Source organism: Sapajus apella, unplaced genomic scaffold (assembly GCF_009761245.1).
Source record: "Sapajus apella isolate SASKATOON/1434 unplaced genomic scaffold, GSC_monkey_1.0 scaffold1, whole genome shotgun sequence".
Taxonomy (NCBI): Eukaryota; Metazoa; Chordata; class Mammalia; order Primates; family Cebidae; genus Sapajus; species Sapajus apella.
In genome coordinates, this window is record NW_022436941.1 from 46,234,362 (window position 1) to 46,254,106 (window position 19,745).

General features: G+C 36.6%; 1 protein-coding gene across 20 annotated transcripts in view; it reads left to right on the top strand.

Moving 5' to 3' along the window:
* The window catches only part of FAM172A (family with sequence similarity 172 member A), a 490,654-nt gene that overhangs the window by 49,619 nt on the left and 421,290 nt on the right, over nucleotides 1-19,745 (top strand). For 18 of the 20 annotated variants that reach the window (XM_032276079.1, XM_032275251.1, XM_032276394.1 and 15 more), the window contains 2 exons: nucleotides 12,163-12,264; nucleotides 14,513-14,613. In XM_032276079.1, coding sequence (XP_032131970.1) covers nucleotides 12,163-12,264; nucleotides 14,513-14,613 — 203 coding nt within the window. Of the gene's footprint in view, nucleotides 1-1,082; nucleotides 1,108-1,137; nucleotides 1,180-12,162; nucleotides 12,265-14,512; nucleotides 14,614-19,745 lie in introns of those variants that run through there. The other 2 variants (XM_032275674.1, XM_032275618.1) reach the window with 2 other exon arrangements.

Genomic DNA, 19,745 nt, shown 5'->3' on the forward strand with positions numbered 1-19,745 from the left:
TTTTTTTAACCTGTATTTCACATAATTCTGCTCTTTTTATTCCTTCTAATTTGGAATTTGGTTTGTTGTTCTCTTGTTCATTGAGATGCATCCTTAGAATATTTGAAATCATTCTACTTTTTTGATGTAGTCATTTATCACTATATCATTTCCTTTTAGCCTTGCTTTTTCTGTTTTGCATAGATTTTGGTATGTTGTGTTTGATTTTCATTTGCTTTAAGATAGTTCTTTATTTTTTCATAATTTCTTCCTTGACTCAGTGCTCATTCAGAAGCGTGTTTAGTTTCCACGTATTTGTACATTTTCTCAAGTTCTTCTCTTTATTGATTCCATACATGATACACTTTTTTTTTTTTTTTTGTCAAAATTTGTTGAGCCTTGTCTTGTGACCTAACATATGGTCTATACTGGAGAATGTTTCATGTGCTGATAAGAAGAAAATGTGTACTCTGCAGCTCTTAGATGAAATGTTCTATAAATGTCTGTTTGGTCCATTTGATCTAATGTATAGTTTAAATCTTCCTTTGGTAATATTCTGGCTAGATGATCTGTCTCATGCTGAGAGTGGAGTGTTAAAGTCCCTAACTATTATTTTATTGGAATCTATCTTTCCTTTTATACCTAATATTTGCTTTATATGTCTGGATACTCCAGTGTTGAGTGTATATTTGCTTAGAATTGTTATATTCTCTTGCTGAATTGATTCTTTTATCATTATATAATGACCTTCTTTGTCTTTTTTTAAAACTGTTTTTGACTTAAATTCTGCTTTAGCTGTTATAAGTATAGCTACTCCTGCTTACTTTTAGTTTTCGTTTGCATGGAATGTCTTTTTTTTTTTTCTTTGGAGACAGAGTCTCACCGTATCACTCAGGCTGGAGTGCAGTGGCACAATCACAGCTCACTGCAAAATCCACCTCCTGGGCTTGAGCAATCCTCCCACCTCAGCCTCCTGAGTAGCTGAGACTACAGGCTCGTGCCACCATGCTCGACTAATTTGTGTATTTTTTGTAGAGGTGGGGTTTCACCATGTTGGCCAGCCTGGTCACAAACTCCTGAGCTCAAGTGATCTGCCTGCCTCAGGCCTGCAGAGTGCTGAGATTACAGGTGCGAGCCACTGTGCCCAGCTAGAATGTCTTTCTCCATCCCTTTACTTTCAGTTTATATGTGTCTGCACAGGTAAGTTGTGTTTTGTAGTCGGCAAATAGTTGGGCCATGTTTTAAGATCCATTCAGCAAGTCTATGTCTTTTTTTTTTTTTCTCTCCCACGGTCACCCAGGCTGTAGTGCAGTGGTGCCATTCTTGGCTCACTGCAGTCTCCGCCTCCTGGGTTCAAGCAATTCTCCTGCCTCAGCCTCCCAAGTATCTGGGACTACAGGTATATGCTACCACACCCAGCTATTGTTTTTGTATTTTTAATAGAGATGGGGTTTCACCATATTGGCCAGGATGGTCTCAAACTCCTGACCTCGTGATCCGCCCGCTTCAGCTTCCAAAGTGCTGGGCTTACAGGCGTGAGCCACCATGCCTGACCAAATCTATGTCTTTTATTGAAAGTTTAATTCATTTGTATCTAAGGTTATTATTGATATGAGGGCTTATTTCTGTCATTTTATTTATTGGTTCTTACTGCATTAATAGCCTTTGCTGTTTTTTTCTTTCTCTTATTATTTATCACTGTATTTTGGTTGTTTTCTATAGTGGTAACATTTGAGTTCTTTCTTTTCCTAATTTGTGTGTTTCCTCTAACAGTGAGTTTTATACTTCTGTGCTTTTACGTGATGCTAGATATCTTCCCTTTGCTTCCAGGTTTAGGACTTCCTTAAGCAGTTCTCTTACATCTGGTCTGGTGGTGATTAATTCTCTGTTTTTGCTTGTCTGGGAAGGACTTCATTTCTTCTTCACTTGTGAAGGAAAACTTTTCTGGGTATAGCGTCCTTGGCTGGCAATTTTCTCTCTCAGCACTTTGAATATATTATCCCAGTTTGCCTTGGCTTATAAAATTCTATTGAGAAATGTGCTATTCGTCTGATAGAAGTTACCTTCTAAGTGACTGGATACTGTCCTTGTGCTATTTTAGAGTTCTTTCTTTGACTTCTGACAGTTTGACTCTGATATGTGATGGAGAAGATATTTTTACATTTTATTTTGGGATTTCTGTGCTGCTTGTATCTAGATGACTAAATCTCTTTCTAGATGTTGAAAGTGTTATTAATTTATTAAATAGGGTTTCTAACCCTTTTGTTTTCTCTTTGCCTTCTTGGACACCACAAATTCAAGTATTTTATAGCTTTATGGTGTTCCATATGTCACATAGCCCTTGCTTATTGTTTTTCTTTATTTTTGTCTGATTGTGCTATTTTAAAAGACCTGTTTTTGTGTTCTGAAATTCATTGTTCTCCTTGATCTAGCTTATTATTGAAACTTTTGAATGCATTTTGTTTTTCATTCAATGACGTCTCCAGTTCCAAGATTTCTGATTGGTTCTTTTTTTATATCTATCTTTTTGGTAAATTTTTCATTCATATCCTGAATTATTTTTCTGATTTCTTTTTATTGCTTTTTTTGTATTTCCTTGTATCTTACTGAGCTTCTTTAAAATGAATACTTAAATTCTTTTTCTGGGAATTTCTAAATTTCTCTTTGTTTGGATTATGTTGCTGGAGAGTTATTGTGCTTCTTTGGAAATGTCATTTTTCTTATGTTTCTTATATCTTTACACTGATATATGGGTATCTTGTGTGACAATCAATTGTTCCAGTTTTTTGAATTTGCTATCATAATGGATGATTTTTTCCTTAAAATGTATCTATGGTGTTGGTTGATTAGGGTACTTTGGCTTTGATTCTGAGTGTGTACAGTCATGTTATCTCTGTATGATTTCTTCAGCTGTAAACCACATTAGTGGTATCAGTGGCTTAGAGTACAGTTGTTAGTGGAGGCTGGGGACAGGGTACCAGGTAGGCTATTCCGTGGGCTGTAGTGTTGGTAGCACAGGCACAGTGTATCTATCTTTAGGTTCCAGGGAGGTGTATGCTGGCATTGGTGTTGGGTATTCTAGGTGGCTTATTTGTGTGCCTATAGTGGCACCAGTGGGTCAGGCCAGTGGATGGGTTCTCGGGTCTCTGAACAGTGGGTATGTTAGTAGCAGTGGTAAGACTAACCTTGGAGTTCCAAGTAGTTCATGATTGTGTTGGTGGTAGCTGTGACAGGCTAGGCAGGGCAGTACCCAGGCCTACAGGTGACATGTGTGAAGTTTACCACTGTGTTTGTAGCAGCAGTTGGATGGGCCCATTCTGAGGCTTCCTGGAGGAGTGCTTAGGTGACAGTGGTGGTGGACTGGTGCTTGGAAATCCCCTGGCCCCTGGATGGCATGCTTAGGCTTTTGCTAGGGGGTGTGCCAGGCCACGTGGACCTGTCCTCTTCCTCCACCTGTGGTACATGTAGACCTTGGCTCTGGTGGGCAGGGGTGGGGTTATTTCTAGGTTCTGCAGTGGAATGCTCAAATAGGGGCAGCAGTGGCTGCACGATAGCCCTATACTAGAGTGGGACTCAGGAGTTGTGTGTGGCTCAGCATAGCTCCTTCTCTAGAACCATGGCATTGCACAGTATTCAGTAATCTTTCTACTTTATTCTCAGGGCCCATGGGGTTTGAGGAACTCTTGCATGTCTAGGATTGCAGGAGTCTGTGGTAGCAATTTAGGCTGCTGGTCTTTCAGATGGTCTTTCACTTACCCTTTTCCCACAGTGGGGAGCCTCTCCAGGCTCCCAGCTGATTTCAGCTAAGCAGGCTGCCTCCTTTCCCTTTTCTTCCTTGCTTTGGGTGTTTCCTGTCACTTTTCTATTAAATTAGAGTATTCCCTCTTTGATGATCTGTTTGAAGTGTGATTACCTACTTGCATTTTGGCTCCTCTTTGTAGATGAGATGAGTACCAAATACGTCTAGGCAGCCATGTTAAAGCACCTCCCCCTCATTTTGAATTAAATGTCATGTAAGGTGTGAGATACAGGTTGAGGTTCATTTTTATCATTTTGATGTCCTGTTATACTAGCAACATTTGTGAAGAAGTCTGTCTTTTCATCTTTGTTTTTTCACACGTGTCAACCATGAATTGGGCATATTTGGGCAGTTGTTTTGAGTTCTTTATTTTGTTTCCCAGATCTATGTGTTTACTAATATCATACTCTCTTAATTACAGTAACTGTATAGTAAGTTAACATTGAACAGAGTGATTCCTCCTCCTTTATTCTTTTAGAAAATTGTTTAGCTATACTAGGTCATTTGCCTTTACATATACATTTTAGAATATACTTGTCTGTATCTGCAAAAATTTTACTGTATTTTTGATAGGAATTGTCTTTAAACTTTTCGATAAATTTGGGGGAGAATTGGTATGTACTGTCCTGAGTCTTTTAATCCATGCACCTGATATATGTATTTAAATCTTCCTTGATTTCTTTCATTAGCACTTTGTAATTTTCAGCATGTAAGTCCTATAAGTGTGTTATTTGATTTACATATAAGTATTTTAATTTTGGGGGATTATTGTAAATGGTGTTATGTTTATAATTTCAGTTTCACATTATAATTGATGGTTTATGAAAATACAATTAAGTTTTATATGTTGATATTATATACTGTGATCTTCCTGAACTTGTATGTTTGTTCTAGGTTTCTTTCGTGGATTCCTCAGGATCTTCTTTGCAGAGGGTCATGCCATTTGCAAATTGGATAATGTTTCTATCCAATCTGTTTGCCTTTTATTTCTCTGTGGCCTGCGTTGACTAGGACTTTCAGTACTATGTTGAACAAGGATAGTGAGGATGGATATTCTTTCTTGTTTTCAACTTTGGGGGAAAATGATTGTCTTTCACTATTAAGTGTTATGTTAGTTGTAAGTTTTTTGGTAAATTCTCTTAAGTTAAAGAAGTCCCTTTTATTCAATGCTTGCTGAGAGGTTTTAATCATGAGTGAGTGTTGAATTTTGTCAAACGCTTTTTTTTTTTTTGCATCAATTGATAGGGTCATGTATTGTTTTTCTTCTGTAGGCTGTTGAAATAGTGGATTACATGTCAAGTTTTTGAATAGTGAACTATTCTGTCATAAACCCTATTTAGTTCTGATGTATATTTGTTTTTATATATTGCTGGTTTTGAATTGTTAATATTTTGTTAAAGATTTTTGTGTACAGGTTCATTAGAGATATTGAACTGTGGTGCTCTTTTTTTGTACTGTCTTTGTCTAGAATTGTTATCAGGGTAATACTGATCTTCTAACATGATATAGGAAATATTCACTTCTGTTTTATTTACTGGAATATATTGTGTAGAATTGGTACTAATTTATTTTTAAATGTTTTGTCCAGTGAAACTTTCTTGTCCTGAAAAATTTGTTTGGAAGATTTTAATTACAAATTTATTTTCTTTAATAGTCATAAGACTGTTTACATTGTTTATTTTATATAGGGTGCGTTTTAGTAGTTTGTAGTTTTTAAGGTCTCATATCATTTCATCTAATTTATATAATTTATGTATATAGGGTTGTTGCTATTATTCCTTTCTTGTTCTTTTAATTGCTGCACGGTCTGTAGGGATATCCTCTGTTTTACTGTTACCTATTAAAGAGATTTAACAATGAGAAATAAATGATTTTATTTAGTCATATAATTTTCTTTTGAAGTACATATTATTTCTGTATGTGGATACATATTTCTGTCTAGTATCATTTACCTCAGCCCAAAGAACTTTCTTATCATTTTGTGTTGTGCTGGCTTGTTGGCAATAAATTCTTTCAGCTTTTCTGTGTCTGAAAAAAAATCTTAATTTCTTCTATTTGAGATGCTTTTGGTTGGCATAGAATTTCAGGTTGATGAACTTTTTTTTGTTTAGTTGAAATATGTTGCACCATTGTCTTCTTGTTTGCATAGCTCCAAAAAAGTCTTCTGTTATCTTTGTTTCTTTTTTCTCTGTCTGCTTCTAAGATTTTATCTTTTATTTATTTATTTTTTGTGAGATGGGGCCTTACTCTGTCACCCAGGATGGAGTGCAGTGATGCGATCTCAGCTCACTGAAACCTCTGCCTCCCGGGTTCAAGTGATTCTCCTGCCGTAGCCTCCTGAGTCGCTGGAATTACAGGCTATTTATGAGGGATCTGCCCCCATGACCCAAACACCTTCCACTAGGGCTACCTCCAACATTGGAGGTCACATTTCAACATGAGATTTGGAGGGGATAAACATGTTACTTTGTTACTATGTTACTTCCCAACATTGATTTCATTTTGAAACCTACTTAAAATACTTTAGACAATTTGACATTGTTACATTGGTCAATGATTTTCTTCATTTTTAAACTATTATTTTTCTCTGCCTCATTTTGGATAATTCTGCTGTTAGATTTAAAAGTTCATTGATCTCATCTTCTATAATTATATTTGCTGTGAATATTTAACAGTCTATTTTAAATTTTAGATAGAATTTTTTTTATATATAGAAACTTAAAGTTCTTCCAATTCTCACTTTGATATATTAATGATTAAACTTTTTTTTTTTTTTTTTTTTTTTTTTACATACAGATCACATTGAAATAGATGTCTTTCCTGCTAATTCCAGTATCATTTCTTGGCTTATTGATTGATTTTCTTCATGCTTATGGATCATAATTTTCACCTTTTTGCATGCCTTATAATTTTTCATAGATGCCAGATAATGTAAATTATACATTATTGGGTGCTGGATTTTGTTCTATTCCTTTAGAGAATAAGTTGGTGCTTAATTTTTGTTTTGCTTTGCTTTTTGGTATTCTTTCTTTTAGAGATAGAGTCTCGCTCTGTTGCCTAGGCTGCAGTGCAGTGGCATGATCTTGCCTCACTGCAACATCCACCTCCCAGCTTCAAGCAAGTCTCCTGCCTCAGTCTCCCAAGTAGCTGGGACTTCTGGCGCATGCTGCCACGCCTGGCTAATTTTTAATATTTTAGTGGAGATGGGGTTTCACCGTGTTGCTCAGGCTGGTCTCAAACTCCTGAGCTCAGGCAATCTGCCCGCCTTGGCCTCCCAAAGTGCTGGGATTACAGGCGTCAGCAACCGCACCTGGCTGCTTTTTGTTTTTCTTTTAAAGAATGTTGGGCTTTGTTCTGACAGATATTTATATTGTTTGTATCTTTTTTTTTCTTTGAGGCTTGTTTTTTAGTCATTGATATGGCAGTTTTAGAGTCTCCTTTCTCTAGGACTAATTCAGCCTTCTACTAAGGTAATATTCTACTGAGAACTCCGTCTGGTGGTTCATTTATTATAGGGTCTTTCTGTTCTGACTGATGGGCATACATATTTGCAGCCTTGTGTATACTTCAGGAATTGTTCAGCCTACTGCTTTCCCTGTCCTTGGGTAATTTTTTTTTCCTCCTGTATGCATGGATAAATAGTCAAAGACATGAGTGAATCCGTCTGAAATTCTGCCCAGTAGTCTCTCTTTCTAAACAGTTTTCTCTGCTGTCCTTCTCTGTTTCCAAATCCAGCCACCTTGGATTATTCAAATTCTGATCTCTGTCTCATCACCTCAGCAGGATCTTCATTCTTTGTTTGGGTTCTTCCTTCCTGCTGGGCGTTAAACTGTCTCCATGCAGTAAGCTAGGGCATCAAGGGATTTATGTCATTTATTTCTTTTTCTTTCATCTCTGGCTGCCTGTTGTCCAACCTTTGAGAGCTGTTCTTTTACATGTGTCTTCCTGCTTTCCAGTTGTTAAAGGAAAGTGAAAATAATTTGGTTCCTCTTATTCTGCTTTAGTGAGAAGTAGAATTCCAGTAATGTTTTAAATACTCATTTAGCTAATACAGTTTTTAAAAATAAAGATGCCAAATGGTACTTTCTTTATGGTGGTGAAATAGACATAATGTAAAACATCATTTTAACTGTTGTTAAATATATAATTCAGTAGCATAAAGCATTCACATTGTTGTGCAGTCATCACCACCATCCATCTCCTGAACTCTTTGCACCTTGCAAAACTGAAACCCTATACCCATTAAATAATGACTCCCTATTCTCCTCTCTGCCCAGCCCTTAGCAACCACCATTCTACTTTCTGTCTCTATAAGTTTGATGACTTTAGCAATCTCATAAATGTGCAATCATATAATATTTGTCCTTCTGTGTCATCTTATTTCACTTTGCAAAATATCTTCAAGGTACATCAGTTTTGTGTAAGAATGTCTTTCTTCTTTAAGGAAAGGTTTATTACAAAGAGTTGACTCACATAATTATGGAGTCTGAGAAGACTCAAGTTCTGTAATCAGCAAGCTGGAGACCCAGGAGGGCTGATAGTAAAGTTCAAGTCAGGAGAACTAATGGTGTGAGTTTCCGTCTAAATCTGAAGGCGGAAGACTGATTTCCCGGCTTGAAGATATAGGCAGAGAGAGTGACTTCTCCTTTACTCAGCGTTGTTGCCCTATATACACTTTCATCCAGTTGGATGAGGCCCACACAAATTGGGGAAGGAATCTGCTTTACTAAATCTACCCATTCAAATGTTAATCCCATCCAGAAACATCCTTTCAGTCACACCCAGAATAATATTTAATCAAATAACTGGTTACCTTATTTCTCATTCCCACATAAAATTAGCCATCATGCCATTCACCCATTTATGTACACTTGGGGTACTTCCACCTTTTGGCTATTGTGAATAATGCTCCTATGAACATTAATGTACAAGTATATCTGTATGAGTCCCTGCTTCCTTTTGGGTATGAAGTGGTATTTTTATATAGTTGTTTTATATGCTTAGTTGAGGTTTAGAATTCTAGTTACTGGATCACTTTAATCACTAGAGCCATGCTTTTAAAAAAACAGTCATGTCACATCTGATGCATATTTAGGTTATATGGATTCAAATCTATTATATTTTATAGGTGATCAAAGAGATTTTCAATGGAAATCTTTCGTTATACTCGATTTTTGTATAATTTGCCTTTGGAACCCAGTCTCAGGGTAAAACGCAACTTTATAGTATTGCTTTTCTTTTACAAAGCAGAAAAATAACTTCTGACAGTTCTTTTCTATATGTCTTATCAATGCTAAGGAAGTAAAAAAATCTATATCAGGTTCTCTAGTTGACAGGAAAAATTGAGAAACGTCTTTTTACTTAGTTGTTCATTTTATCATTCAAAGGAATGTTTTGAGCAAAGCCAAACCACATTTTTGTATTCATAACTGTTTATTCTACATAATGGGAAAAAGGGGGAGCTAGAATATTATATAGAATTGGTATGGTGATTTTGAAAGAACACGGAGTTCTGTTTTGAGAGATATGTTTATTTTATTAATCCCATCTACTACTAAGCTATGATTTTAGACAAGCCATTTTACCTGAGTTCATTTTCTTGTCTGAAAGTCAGTGAAGATTATAATACTTGTTACTATTTCACAGGATTGTGATGATCAAATGAAGTAATGTGTGTGAAGTGCTCTGAAATCTTTAAAGTGACATATAGATGTTAAGGCTGCATTTTATGAACTAAGTACAGAAAAGAGCTATTAGAAGCAACATGTACTCATGTATGGACAGTTTCTGTGTCTGATTAAAAACATTTGTAAGTTTTGAATTGTAGATGACTGTGAAGTAAAGAAATCTCATTTTGCCCCAGAACCTCAATTCACTGGAAGAAGTAAAGTGAGAATATTCTAGCCATCGCAAGTCAATTTTTGATATTAAAACCCTTATATCTTTATTTTGAAAAGGTTTATAAGGTGGTAAGAACTTTATTCATGAGATTGTCAGCATATGTCCCTTTTTAAGGCCAGTGTATGCGACATTTTCATCTTACTAGAGTTTACAAACATTTTTTATATTGAGGATAGTGTATTTTTGTGCGAGTTGAATTTGATATAAGAGTTTTTAAAGAGTGCTAAACAGTGATTCTTTTAATGAAGCTTTTGGTGGCTTGTTTTTGTGCTCTACAGAGAGAGGTTAGTGACTGGAGGTAGACAAAATACTTTTTGCTCTAGCATATTTCGATGATGTTCTATACAGAAGGATGTGTTATATTTCTGTGAGAGACAGAAATAAAGTGTTATTTCTGAGATACTTCTTTTGTAGGAAAGGGACTGGTTTGCTTCAAAACATATTGTAAGAGCTTTTGTCTTCAAGAACTTGAGTTAGAATGAAGAAGCTAAACACCTAACCTTTATTTCTTGATTAGACAAAAATGATTTCACATCTGTTTGGAAATGAGTAAATTTGAAGTTTTAAGTTTTTTGTGTGATTTTAGAAATGACCCTTTGATGACAGATAATGAGAACTTTTGCCTCATCCTGCAATATGAACCTAAAAGATATTAAATGCTTGTTGACAGACTGATTCTAGGGCTGGTACAGGAAAGATACAAGATGAGGCTGAAGCATCTTTTAATGGTAGAAAGTAAGGAAGTGCAGAAAAAGCAAAAGGATAAGAGCATGTCAAAAGGACACAGGAGGTATCTGAAAGAGCTTACAATAGTCATGGCTGGAACAATTTGAGGAGCAAAATAAATGATGTAGTATTGGATTATAACCTAAAGTATACAATAAGTGTCCACAAGTCCATGCTGATGTAAATGTTATTGAATAATTGTGTAAATGGATGAAGAGAGATCAATCTTCCATACAGAATAATTATAATAATATATGTAGATGTTTTTTGCTATAGGAGGTAGAGCATAATTCCTCCTCTTTCCTTGAGGGCAGGCCAAACATAGTTACCTCCAAATAATAGATTATGGAGAGGGAAAATAGTAACTTTATAGTGGAGAAGCCTGGAATATGGTACCTTAATCAAGTAATGAAGGTTAGCATCTTTGGTGATGGCTTGTTGATAATCATGTTTCCCTTGCCATGATCTCTTGAGAATGGCAATAGATCTCAGTGATATTCTTTCCAGAAATCATAACTCTAATCTAATCATAAGGAGAAACATTCGATGAACCCAAATTGAGGGTCATTCTGTAAAATACCTGCCACATAGTCCTCAAAACTGTCAAGATCTTGGAAAAGAAGGGAAGACCAAGAATTATCACAGACCACAGAGACTGGGGAGAGATAATAATTACATGTAATGTGGTGTCCTGAATGGAATCCTGGAAGAGAAAATGAACATAAATGGAAAAACTGGTGAAATATGAATAATGCTTGGGCTTTAGTTAGTAGTAATATACCAATATTGGTTTATTCATTTTGATAAATGTACCGTGATGTTATAAAATATTACTAATAGGGGAAAGTGAGTAAAGGGTATAATACACTCTTCTCACTGTCTTTCAATTTTTCCGTCAGTCTAAAATTACTGCAAAACTTGGCCATGCATGGTGGGTCATGACTATAATCCCAGCACTTTGGGAGGCACTTGAGTCCAGGAGTTTGAGACCAGCCTGGGCAACATGGTGAAACCCTATCTTTATGAAAAATACAAAATATAACCTGGCATGGGGGCACCCACCTGTAGTCCCAGCTACTCAGAAGGCTGAAGTGGGAGGATCATTTGAGTCTGGGAGGCAGAGCCAAGATTGTACCACTGCATTCTAGCCTAGGTGATGGAGTAAGACTTCCTCTCCCCTCTAAAAAAAAAAAGAAAACAAAAACCAAAACAAAACTCCTTGACAGAATTTTGTTGGTTGGTTGCATGGAATTGGAATCAAATGATGTGAAGAATAGAAACTGTGTAAACTAATTTTTGCTAGTTGGCATGTTTTAACAATTTTCTCCCTAAAAATGGAATAATATGTTACATTCATACTATATATTTATAAGTTTCTTCATTCATAAAGAGTCATTTCAGTTGTATATAAATTTGATGACTTTTTAAAAGTCATATTAATGTCTGAAACTTTTAAATGAGATTACTAAGGTACAAATTAATAGCTGTCTGTTTTGAAGGGAAGAAGTTAATAGTTTAATATAATGATGTGTAGAATCTGAGTTGTGGTTGTTTTTAGAATTATGATTTTGAAAGTGCTTATGTTAATATTGTGCTTGATCATAATATAGTATTTTGGGAATTCAATTGAGTAGCTTTATCAGTTAAAGCAACACATAAAAATTAATAGAACAAAAGAATACTTTAAATTAAAATATAATCCTTGTTACAAACTATGAAAACGAATGTAAGTAAATTTCATATTATTTCTTTTCTAGATTTATTATCAAGGATAGATTTGGATGAACTAATGAAAAAAGATGAACCGCCTCTTGATTTTCCTGATACCCTGGAAGGATTTGAATATGCTTTTAATGAAAGTAAGTGGTATATCTACATATAGTATATGCAAAATTTATTTGACAATGCTCATAGAATAATAAGACAGATATTATTTGCTACTTTTAAAGGCCAAGTAGAATGTTTTCTGTATTCTTTTGAGAAGTAAGGGACTTATCCTTGCATGGTGAAATTTTTCATTCAAGTGAAAGAACCAGGTAACAATTTCCTGTAGTTGTCAAGTTATGTAAACTAATCGTCATGAATTTGATTCAGCTTATGCATTTCAACCTTGAGTGTTTAACTCCCTGGTTGACATGCATAAGGATAAGAGCAATTTGAACTCCTAATTAAATTATAGAGAAAGATGCTACTGTTTCACATGTTACTTAAAGTATCTGGCAATAATTATCTGTAACAATGTTTTAAAGTAGCTTTCCATGATTTTTCAGGCAACATCCTTGTTTTAAAATTTATTAATTCAGTTCTGAATAAAATAACCTTTACATTTGGGATGTGGAGGAACATACTATAGATTGCAAGGATATTTCTGGAACAGAGAATCATGATTCATTGGATTAATAATACACTGTTACACTTGAAGGGTAATGTTATTACAGGGTAGGTGCATTTGAGTTGTAGTTTTCTATTGGTTGTTCTGCATTAACTAAATTGATGCTTTGTCATCATTGTATTAGTGGATATTCCTTTCCAATATTAGTTACAGATAATAAGACTTATGGTGACAGTCATTGTGTACTAAGATGTTTAGTTTAAAGTAAGAGACTAGAAACTTTGATCTTTTCTCTGATATTAATTTTTATAGTTTTTAGTAAAAGTTATTTTATGCCAACAGAAGTAGTAACATTTGTTGCTTGGAGGGGAAGAGTAGTGTAAGCAATTCGCCTGTAGTGTGTTTTTCTCCTGGTTATCCTGGGAATACCCCTGGGGAAAAATCCTGTCCAGGGGCTGAGTGGCTTGGTCTTTTCTCCTTATAAACATGCTGATAATTAACTCACTTAATAGATTAGACTGCCTGGACATGGTGGCTCATGTCTGCAATCCTAGCACTTTGGGAGGCAGAGGTGGGTAGATCACCTGAGGTCAGGAATTCAAGACCAGCCTGGACAACATAATGAATCCTCATCTCTACTGAAAAATTTAAAAATTTAGTTGGGCATAGTGGCATGTGCCTGTGGTACCAGCTACTCTGGAGTCTGAGGCTTGATAATCGCATGAACCTGGGAGGCGGAGGCTGCAGTGAGCCAAGATTGGGTCACTGCACTCCAGCCTGGGTGACAAAGCAAGACTCCATCTAAATAAAAATAAAAATAAATGCAGACTAATATTTGCTATGAGGATTATTTTTCTGTAGAATACTTTGAGCAGGATGACTGGTTTTAGATATGAGAAATGTTTCTCTGAAGAATATCACATAGGCAAGACAACTCTTATGCACATAAAATGGAAATATTTTATAACCTAAATGTTCATCAGGGTGTGAGGTTACCTGTATGCATCACATAGAGACCTCATCTACTTTGAGCCAGAGAGTGGTATACCGTGAGAGGAAAGGACCTGGGAGAAATGACTGGATGCTGCAGACCTCTCCCTGCCTTGCCTATGCTGCTTGATTCCTTCTACCCTTGAAATTATTTGTAAAGCTTAGTCATTATCGGTGAAGATCTTCACTTTGTATGAGTCTGATTTGATACTCTGAGCCTGTGTTAGCTCACTGCTTGTCTCCAGTTTTCATTTGACATCTTACACATATTTGAAGACCTACTTGAGAAATCTCACTGAAACCTTCTGAACCTCTTCTAGGCCACAGAGAGTTTTTATTTTTCCTAAATAATTCTAGACTTCATTGTCTATATGAATGACTGTTGATGAATTTCAATCTTGTTTGTTTAGCTTCCTGAAAAGTTGTTTACCTTCTTAATATTTATGCCTTTACTCCTCAGGTAACCTCTAAGCTTCTTGAGGATGGGGGCCATGTTCATAGCAATAGCTAGCAGAAGTCTTGATACATATTAGGCCTTAAAATATTGTTTGTTTGCTTTAGATTAGAGAGATGAAGGTCAAGAAGAATAACTTTTGAGTACTTGGGGACCATTCTTAATCTGCATGTTTGTATCATATTGACATCTGAAGAAAAAAGTCTAATGAAAAAGATAAACTGTTGCGTGAAAGTTATTTTAATTTTTTATCAGACGTTCTTTGTTGTACTGTCTATATTATTGTAAATATACTTTGAAGTAAAGCAGTGTTGTTTGTTTATCTTCTCAGAGGGACAGTTAAGACACATAAAAACTGGGGAACCATTTGTTTTTAACTACCGGGAAGATTTGCACAGATGGAACCAGAAAAGATACGAGGCTCTAGGAGAGGTATGTCACATACACTACTTTAATTTGTTTTTCCCCATTTCAAATATTCAGAGTAAAAGTTTTGAAGATGCAGCAGTTTATGCATTCTTTCTACGAAATGTGATTCAAAAAAGGTTTTTGCTTTTTTTGTTGTTTATTTTTAGTGGTTATGTTAGAAGCATATTCTCAATTTAAAAGTTTCTGTTTTTAGGCCAGCTGTTGTGGCTCACACTTATAACCCCAACACTTTGGGAGGTCAAGGTGGGAGAATCACTTGAGGCCAGCAGTTGGAGATGGAGTGAGACCAGTCTGGATATTATAGTGAGATCATATCTCCACAAAAAATAAAAAAAATTAGCCAGAAGTAGGGATGTGTGCCTATAGTCCTAGTTACTTGGGAGGCTGAGGTAGGAGGATCACTTGAGCCCAGGAAGTCAAGGCTGCAGGGAGCTGTAATCACACCACTGCACTCCAGCCTTGCTGACAGAGTTAGACCCTGTCCCCCAAAAGAAAAAGCTGCTTCTTTTTTTTTTTTTTTCTATGAAAGAGAAAGAGAAAGGGGGAGAGAGAACAGGAGTCTTGCTCTATTGCCCAGGCTGGAATGCAATCTAAAAATAGGTATTAAAAAACCTCTTTTATGCTGATAATTGTACTTAACAGTGGAGACAGGAAGGAATAAGGAAAGAAAATAAACAGCCAACCAATATTTCATTTAAATCTGTGAAATGCTATGCAAATGCTGAAGAGTGATTTACTTCCATTTATGTGGTCACTTTAAAAATAGGTATAATGTGATACTGAAAAAACATGTATGTTCTGTGGACCTGGGGTGAAGAATTCTATAAATATTCACTGAGTTTACTTGTTCCGGGTCTGAGTTCAAATCATAAATGTCCCTGTTGATTTTCTATCTCGTTGATCTGTCGAATATTAACAATGTGGTGTCAAAGTCTCCCGCTATTATTGTGCGGGAGTCCAAGTCTCTTTATAAGTCATTAAGAACTTGTCTTATGTATCTGGGTGCTCCTATATTGGGTGCATATATATTTATGATCATCGACTCCTGTTGTTACATTGATCCTTATACCATTATGTAATGTCCTTCTTTGTTTCTTTTAGTCTTTGTTACTATCTATTAAAGTCTATTTTGTCAGAGACGAAAGTTACAACTCCTGTTTTTTTTTTTTTTTTTTTCCTTTCCATTTGGTTGGTAAGTCTTCCTCGAACCTTTTGTTTTCAGTCTTTGTGTGTCCTTGCTTATGAGATGGATCTGGATACAGCGTACCAATGGGTTTTGACTTTTTATTCAATTTGCGTGTCTGTGCCTTTGATTGGGGTGTTTAATCCATTTAAATTTAGGATTAATATTGATATTTGTGAGTTTAATATTGTCATTTAATGCTAGCTGGCTATTTTGCCCATTAGTTGATATAGATTCTTCATTATGAAGATACTCTTTACCTTTGGTAAGTTTTTGGGATGACTGATACTGGTTGTTCCTTTCTGTGTGTAGTGCTTCTTTCAGAAGCTCTTGTAAAGCAGGCCTGGTGGTGATGAAATCTCTGAGTCCTTGCTTGTTTGCAAAAAATTTTATTTTTCCTTCATTTATGAAGCTTAGTTTGGCTGGATATGAGATTCTGGGTTGAAAATTCTTTTCTTTGAGGATATTGAATATTGACCCCAACTCTCTTCTAGTTTGTAGGGTTTCTGCTGAGAGATCTGCTCTAAGTCTGATAGGCTTCCCTTTATGGGTAACCTGACCTTTCTCTCTAGCTGTCCTTAGAATTTTCTCTTTTATTTCAACCCTGGTGAATCTAACGATTATGTGTCGTAGGGTTGCTCTTCTTGAGGAATATCTTTATGGTGTTCTCTGTATTACCTGGAGTTGAGTATTGTCCTGCCTTACTAGGTTAGGAAAGTTTTCCTGAATAATATCCTGAAGAATATTTTCCAGCTTGGATTCATTCTCTTCATGACATTCAGGTACACCTATCAAATGTAAATTAGGTCTTTTCACATAGTCCCATATTTGTTGGAGACTTTGTTCATTCCTTTTCACTTTTTCTTCTCTAATCTTGTCTTCTCGTTTCATTTCATTAAGTTGGTCTTTGACCTCTGATATCCTTTCTTCTGCTTGATCAATTCGAGTGTTAAAACCTGTGCATACTTTGCGGAGTTCTCGTATTGTATTCTTCAGTTCCATTAATTCACTTATATTCGTCTCTAAATTGTCTATTCTCGTTAGGATTTCGTCAAACCTTTTTTCAAGGTTCTTAGTTTCTTTACATTGGGCTAGAACATGTTCTTTTAACTCACAGACGTTTCTTACTATCCACCTTCTGAAGCCTAATTCTGTTATTGGAACACACTTGTTCTCCATCAGGCCTTGTTCGCTTGTTGATAAGGAACTGTGATCCCCTATAGAGGGAGAGGCATTCTGATTTTGAGTATTCTCAGCCTTTTTACACTGGTTTCTTCCCGTCATTGTAAATTTATCCACCTGTCGTCTTTGTCATTACCGACTTTCAAATTAGGTCTCTGACTGGAAGTCTAGCTTGTTGATTCCCAGCGCCGAAATCTGAGCAACCCACTGCGCCGGCTAAAACAGCGACGTTAAGATTCTTGGTGCTTTTCTGCCTGGGAATCTCCGGTCTGGCTTCCCTCGAGTCCCTTTTTCAATCAGCTGAATGGGCGACTCTGCCTTCCTGGAGCTCCAAACGTCAACCAAAAGGGGACCCAGTTCTATTTACTCTGCACTGAGAACCGCTGCGTGGAGGCGCCGGCAAAACTGCCTCGCTGGCCACAAGAGTGGCGCTGGCGACCCTTGGGGCTCCTCCGCTGGGAATCTCCTGCTCCGTGAGTAACAAAAATTCGTCTGAAAGTGTGGTGTCCTCTCGTTCTCTGCGCTTTCACTGGGAGCTACAATCCTGAGCTACTAGTGGTCAGCCATCTTGGATCTCTCTCCAAAAAAACTTCTTTTTTACACAAACATATACTTCCCATGACTGTAATATTTTGTATTGAGTCATTATATAAGGAAGCAAATTTATGCAAAATTCTAATTTGATTTTTTAAGTTTTGTTTGGTTTTTGAGACAGGGTCTCACTGTCACTCAGGCTGGAGTGCAGTGGCATGATCTCATCTTACTGCCTCCCAGGTTCAAGTGTCTTGTGCTTCAATCTCTGAGTAGCTGGGACTACAGGCATGCACCACCACACCCACCTAATATTTTTCTGTATTTTTAGAAGAGATGGGGTTTCACCATGTTGGCCAGGCTGGTCTTGAACTCTTGACCTCAGTGATCCCTCCCAAAGTGCTGGGATTACCAGTGTGAGTTACCCCAAGGAGCCTAGAAATGTTTTTAAGAGGTTGAATCCCCTACTATGCCAGAATGAATAAGTGTTCTTTCAGGTGTTTATTTGTGTGAAGAATATTGACATGTGGCTAATAAGTTAAATTTAACCTACTTATATATGACTGGATAAAGGAGTAGGCCTTGTGAACATTAGGTACTTCACATGGTACTGCTTGTAGGAACCTTTGAAAATGTCATTTGCCATTTAGATGAATAGTTCGGTAAAGTGAAACGTTTTACTCATTCTGTGTCATATTAAGTTCCATTTTTTAATAAAAATGTAGATGGATACATAAGTGTAGTGTAATAACTAGTTACATTAGTTTTCTAAGGAGAAACTGAAATTTCTGTATTGTTTTTGAGTGCTAAAAATGAATTACTTGGTTAAATTATCACATAAAGAATATATGGTAATGTAAGTATAATAGCATGAAGAATATACCATTTTCTGGGAGACAGTTCTTGGATCTTCTGCATTTCCGTATGTCTCTGAGCAAAGGCTTTGACAGCTTTTGCTCTGGATCATCTTTTCAAGGACAACTGTATAGGAAACATGCTTCAAAAACAGAGGTGTGTCACCCTCCAAGGCAGTGGGCAGATTTATTTGCTGCCCAGGATAAAAAGATAATACCGCTCCATTTCCCCACTGACAGCAAAAGATTGCTAGGAGACCATTTAGAAGACTTTTCATAAATGTACCAAGATTAAGGCTTTTGCCATTTAAAAGTATTTGATAAAAATAGACTATACATGGTGTAATTTATTGGAAGATATTAATAGTTATGTTACAGGACAGAGGTCCTGTTTCAGACCCCAAGAAAGGGTTCTTGGATCTCACATAAGAAATAATTCAGGGCAAGTTCATAAAGTACAAACAAGTTTATTAAGAAAGTAAAGGAATAAAAGAATAGCTACTCCATAGATAGAGCAGCCCCGAGGGCTGCTGGTTGCCCATTTTTATGTTTATTTCTTGATGATATGCTAAACAAGGGGTGGATTATTCATGCCTCTCTTTTTAACTATATAACCCTATAGGGTGACTTCCTTTTTTTTTGACATGGAGTCTTGGGCTGTTGTCCAGGCTGGAGTGCAGTGGCATGATCTCAGCTCACTGCACCATCCACCTCCTGGATTCAAGTAATTCTTTGCCTCAGCCTCCCAAGTAGCTGGGATTACAGGTGAGTGCCACCACGCACAGCTAATTTTTGTATTTTCTAGTAGAGACATGGTTTTCCCACGTTGGCCAGGCTGGTCTCCAACTCTTGACCTCAGGTGATCCACCTGCCTTGGCCTCCCACATCTAGGGTAACTTCCTGACATTGCCATGGCATTGGTAAACTATCATGGCGCTTGTGGGAGTGTAGCCGTGAGGGCAGCCATAGGTCACTCTCATGGCCATCTTAGTTTTGGTTGGTTTTGGCCAGTTTCTTTACTGCAAACTGTTTTATGAACAAGGTCTTTATGACCTGTATCTTGTGCCAACCTCCTGTCTTATCCTGTGACTTAGAATGCCTTAATTGTCTAGAAATGTATCCCAGTAGGTCTTAGCCTCATTTTACTCAGCTCCTATTCAAGATGGAGTTGTTTTGGTTCAAACACCTCTGACATTTCCACCCTTCCTTTTATAAGACATCCCTTAATCCTAAGGGTTGCAGAGGGACGAAGATCCATCTTCTATAACTTTCTTCAGGCTGAATAGAGGTGATGATATTACTGCCTAACTACGAGGGTCTCTTGTATTCAGTATAGAGTATTCAGAATAGAGAGGAGCTGTCAGAAAGCATTGGTATGGGTCATT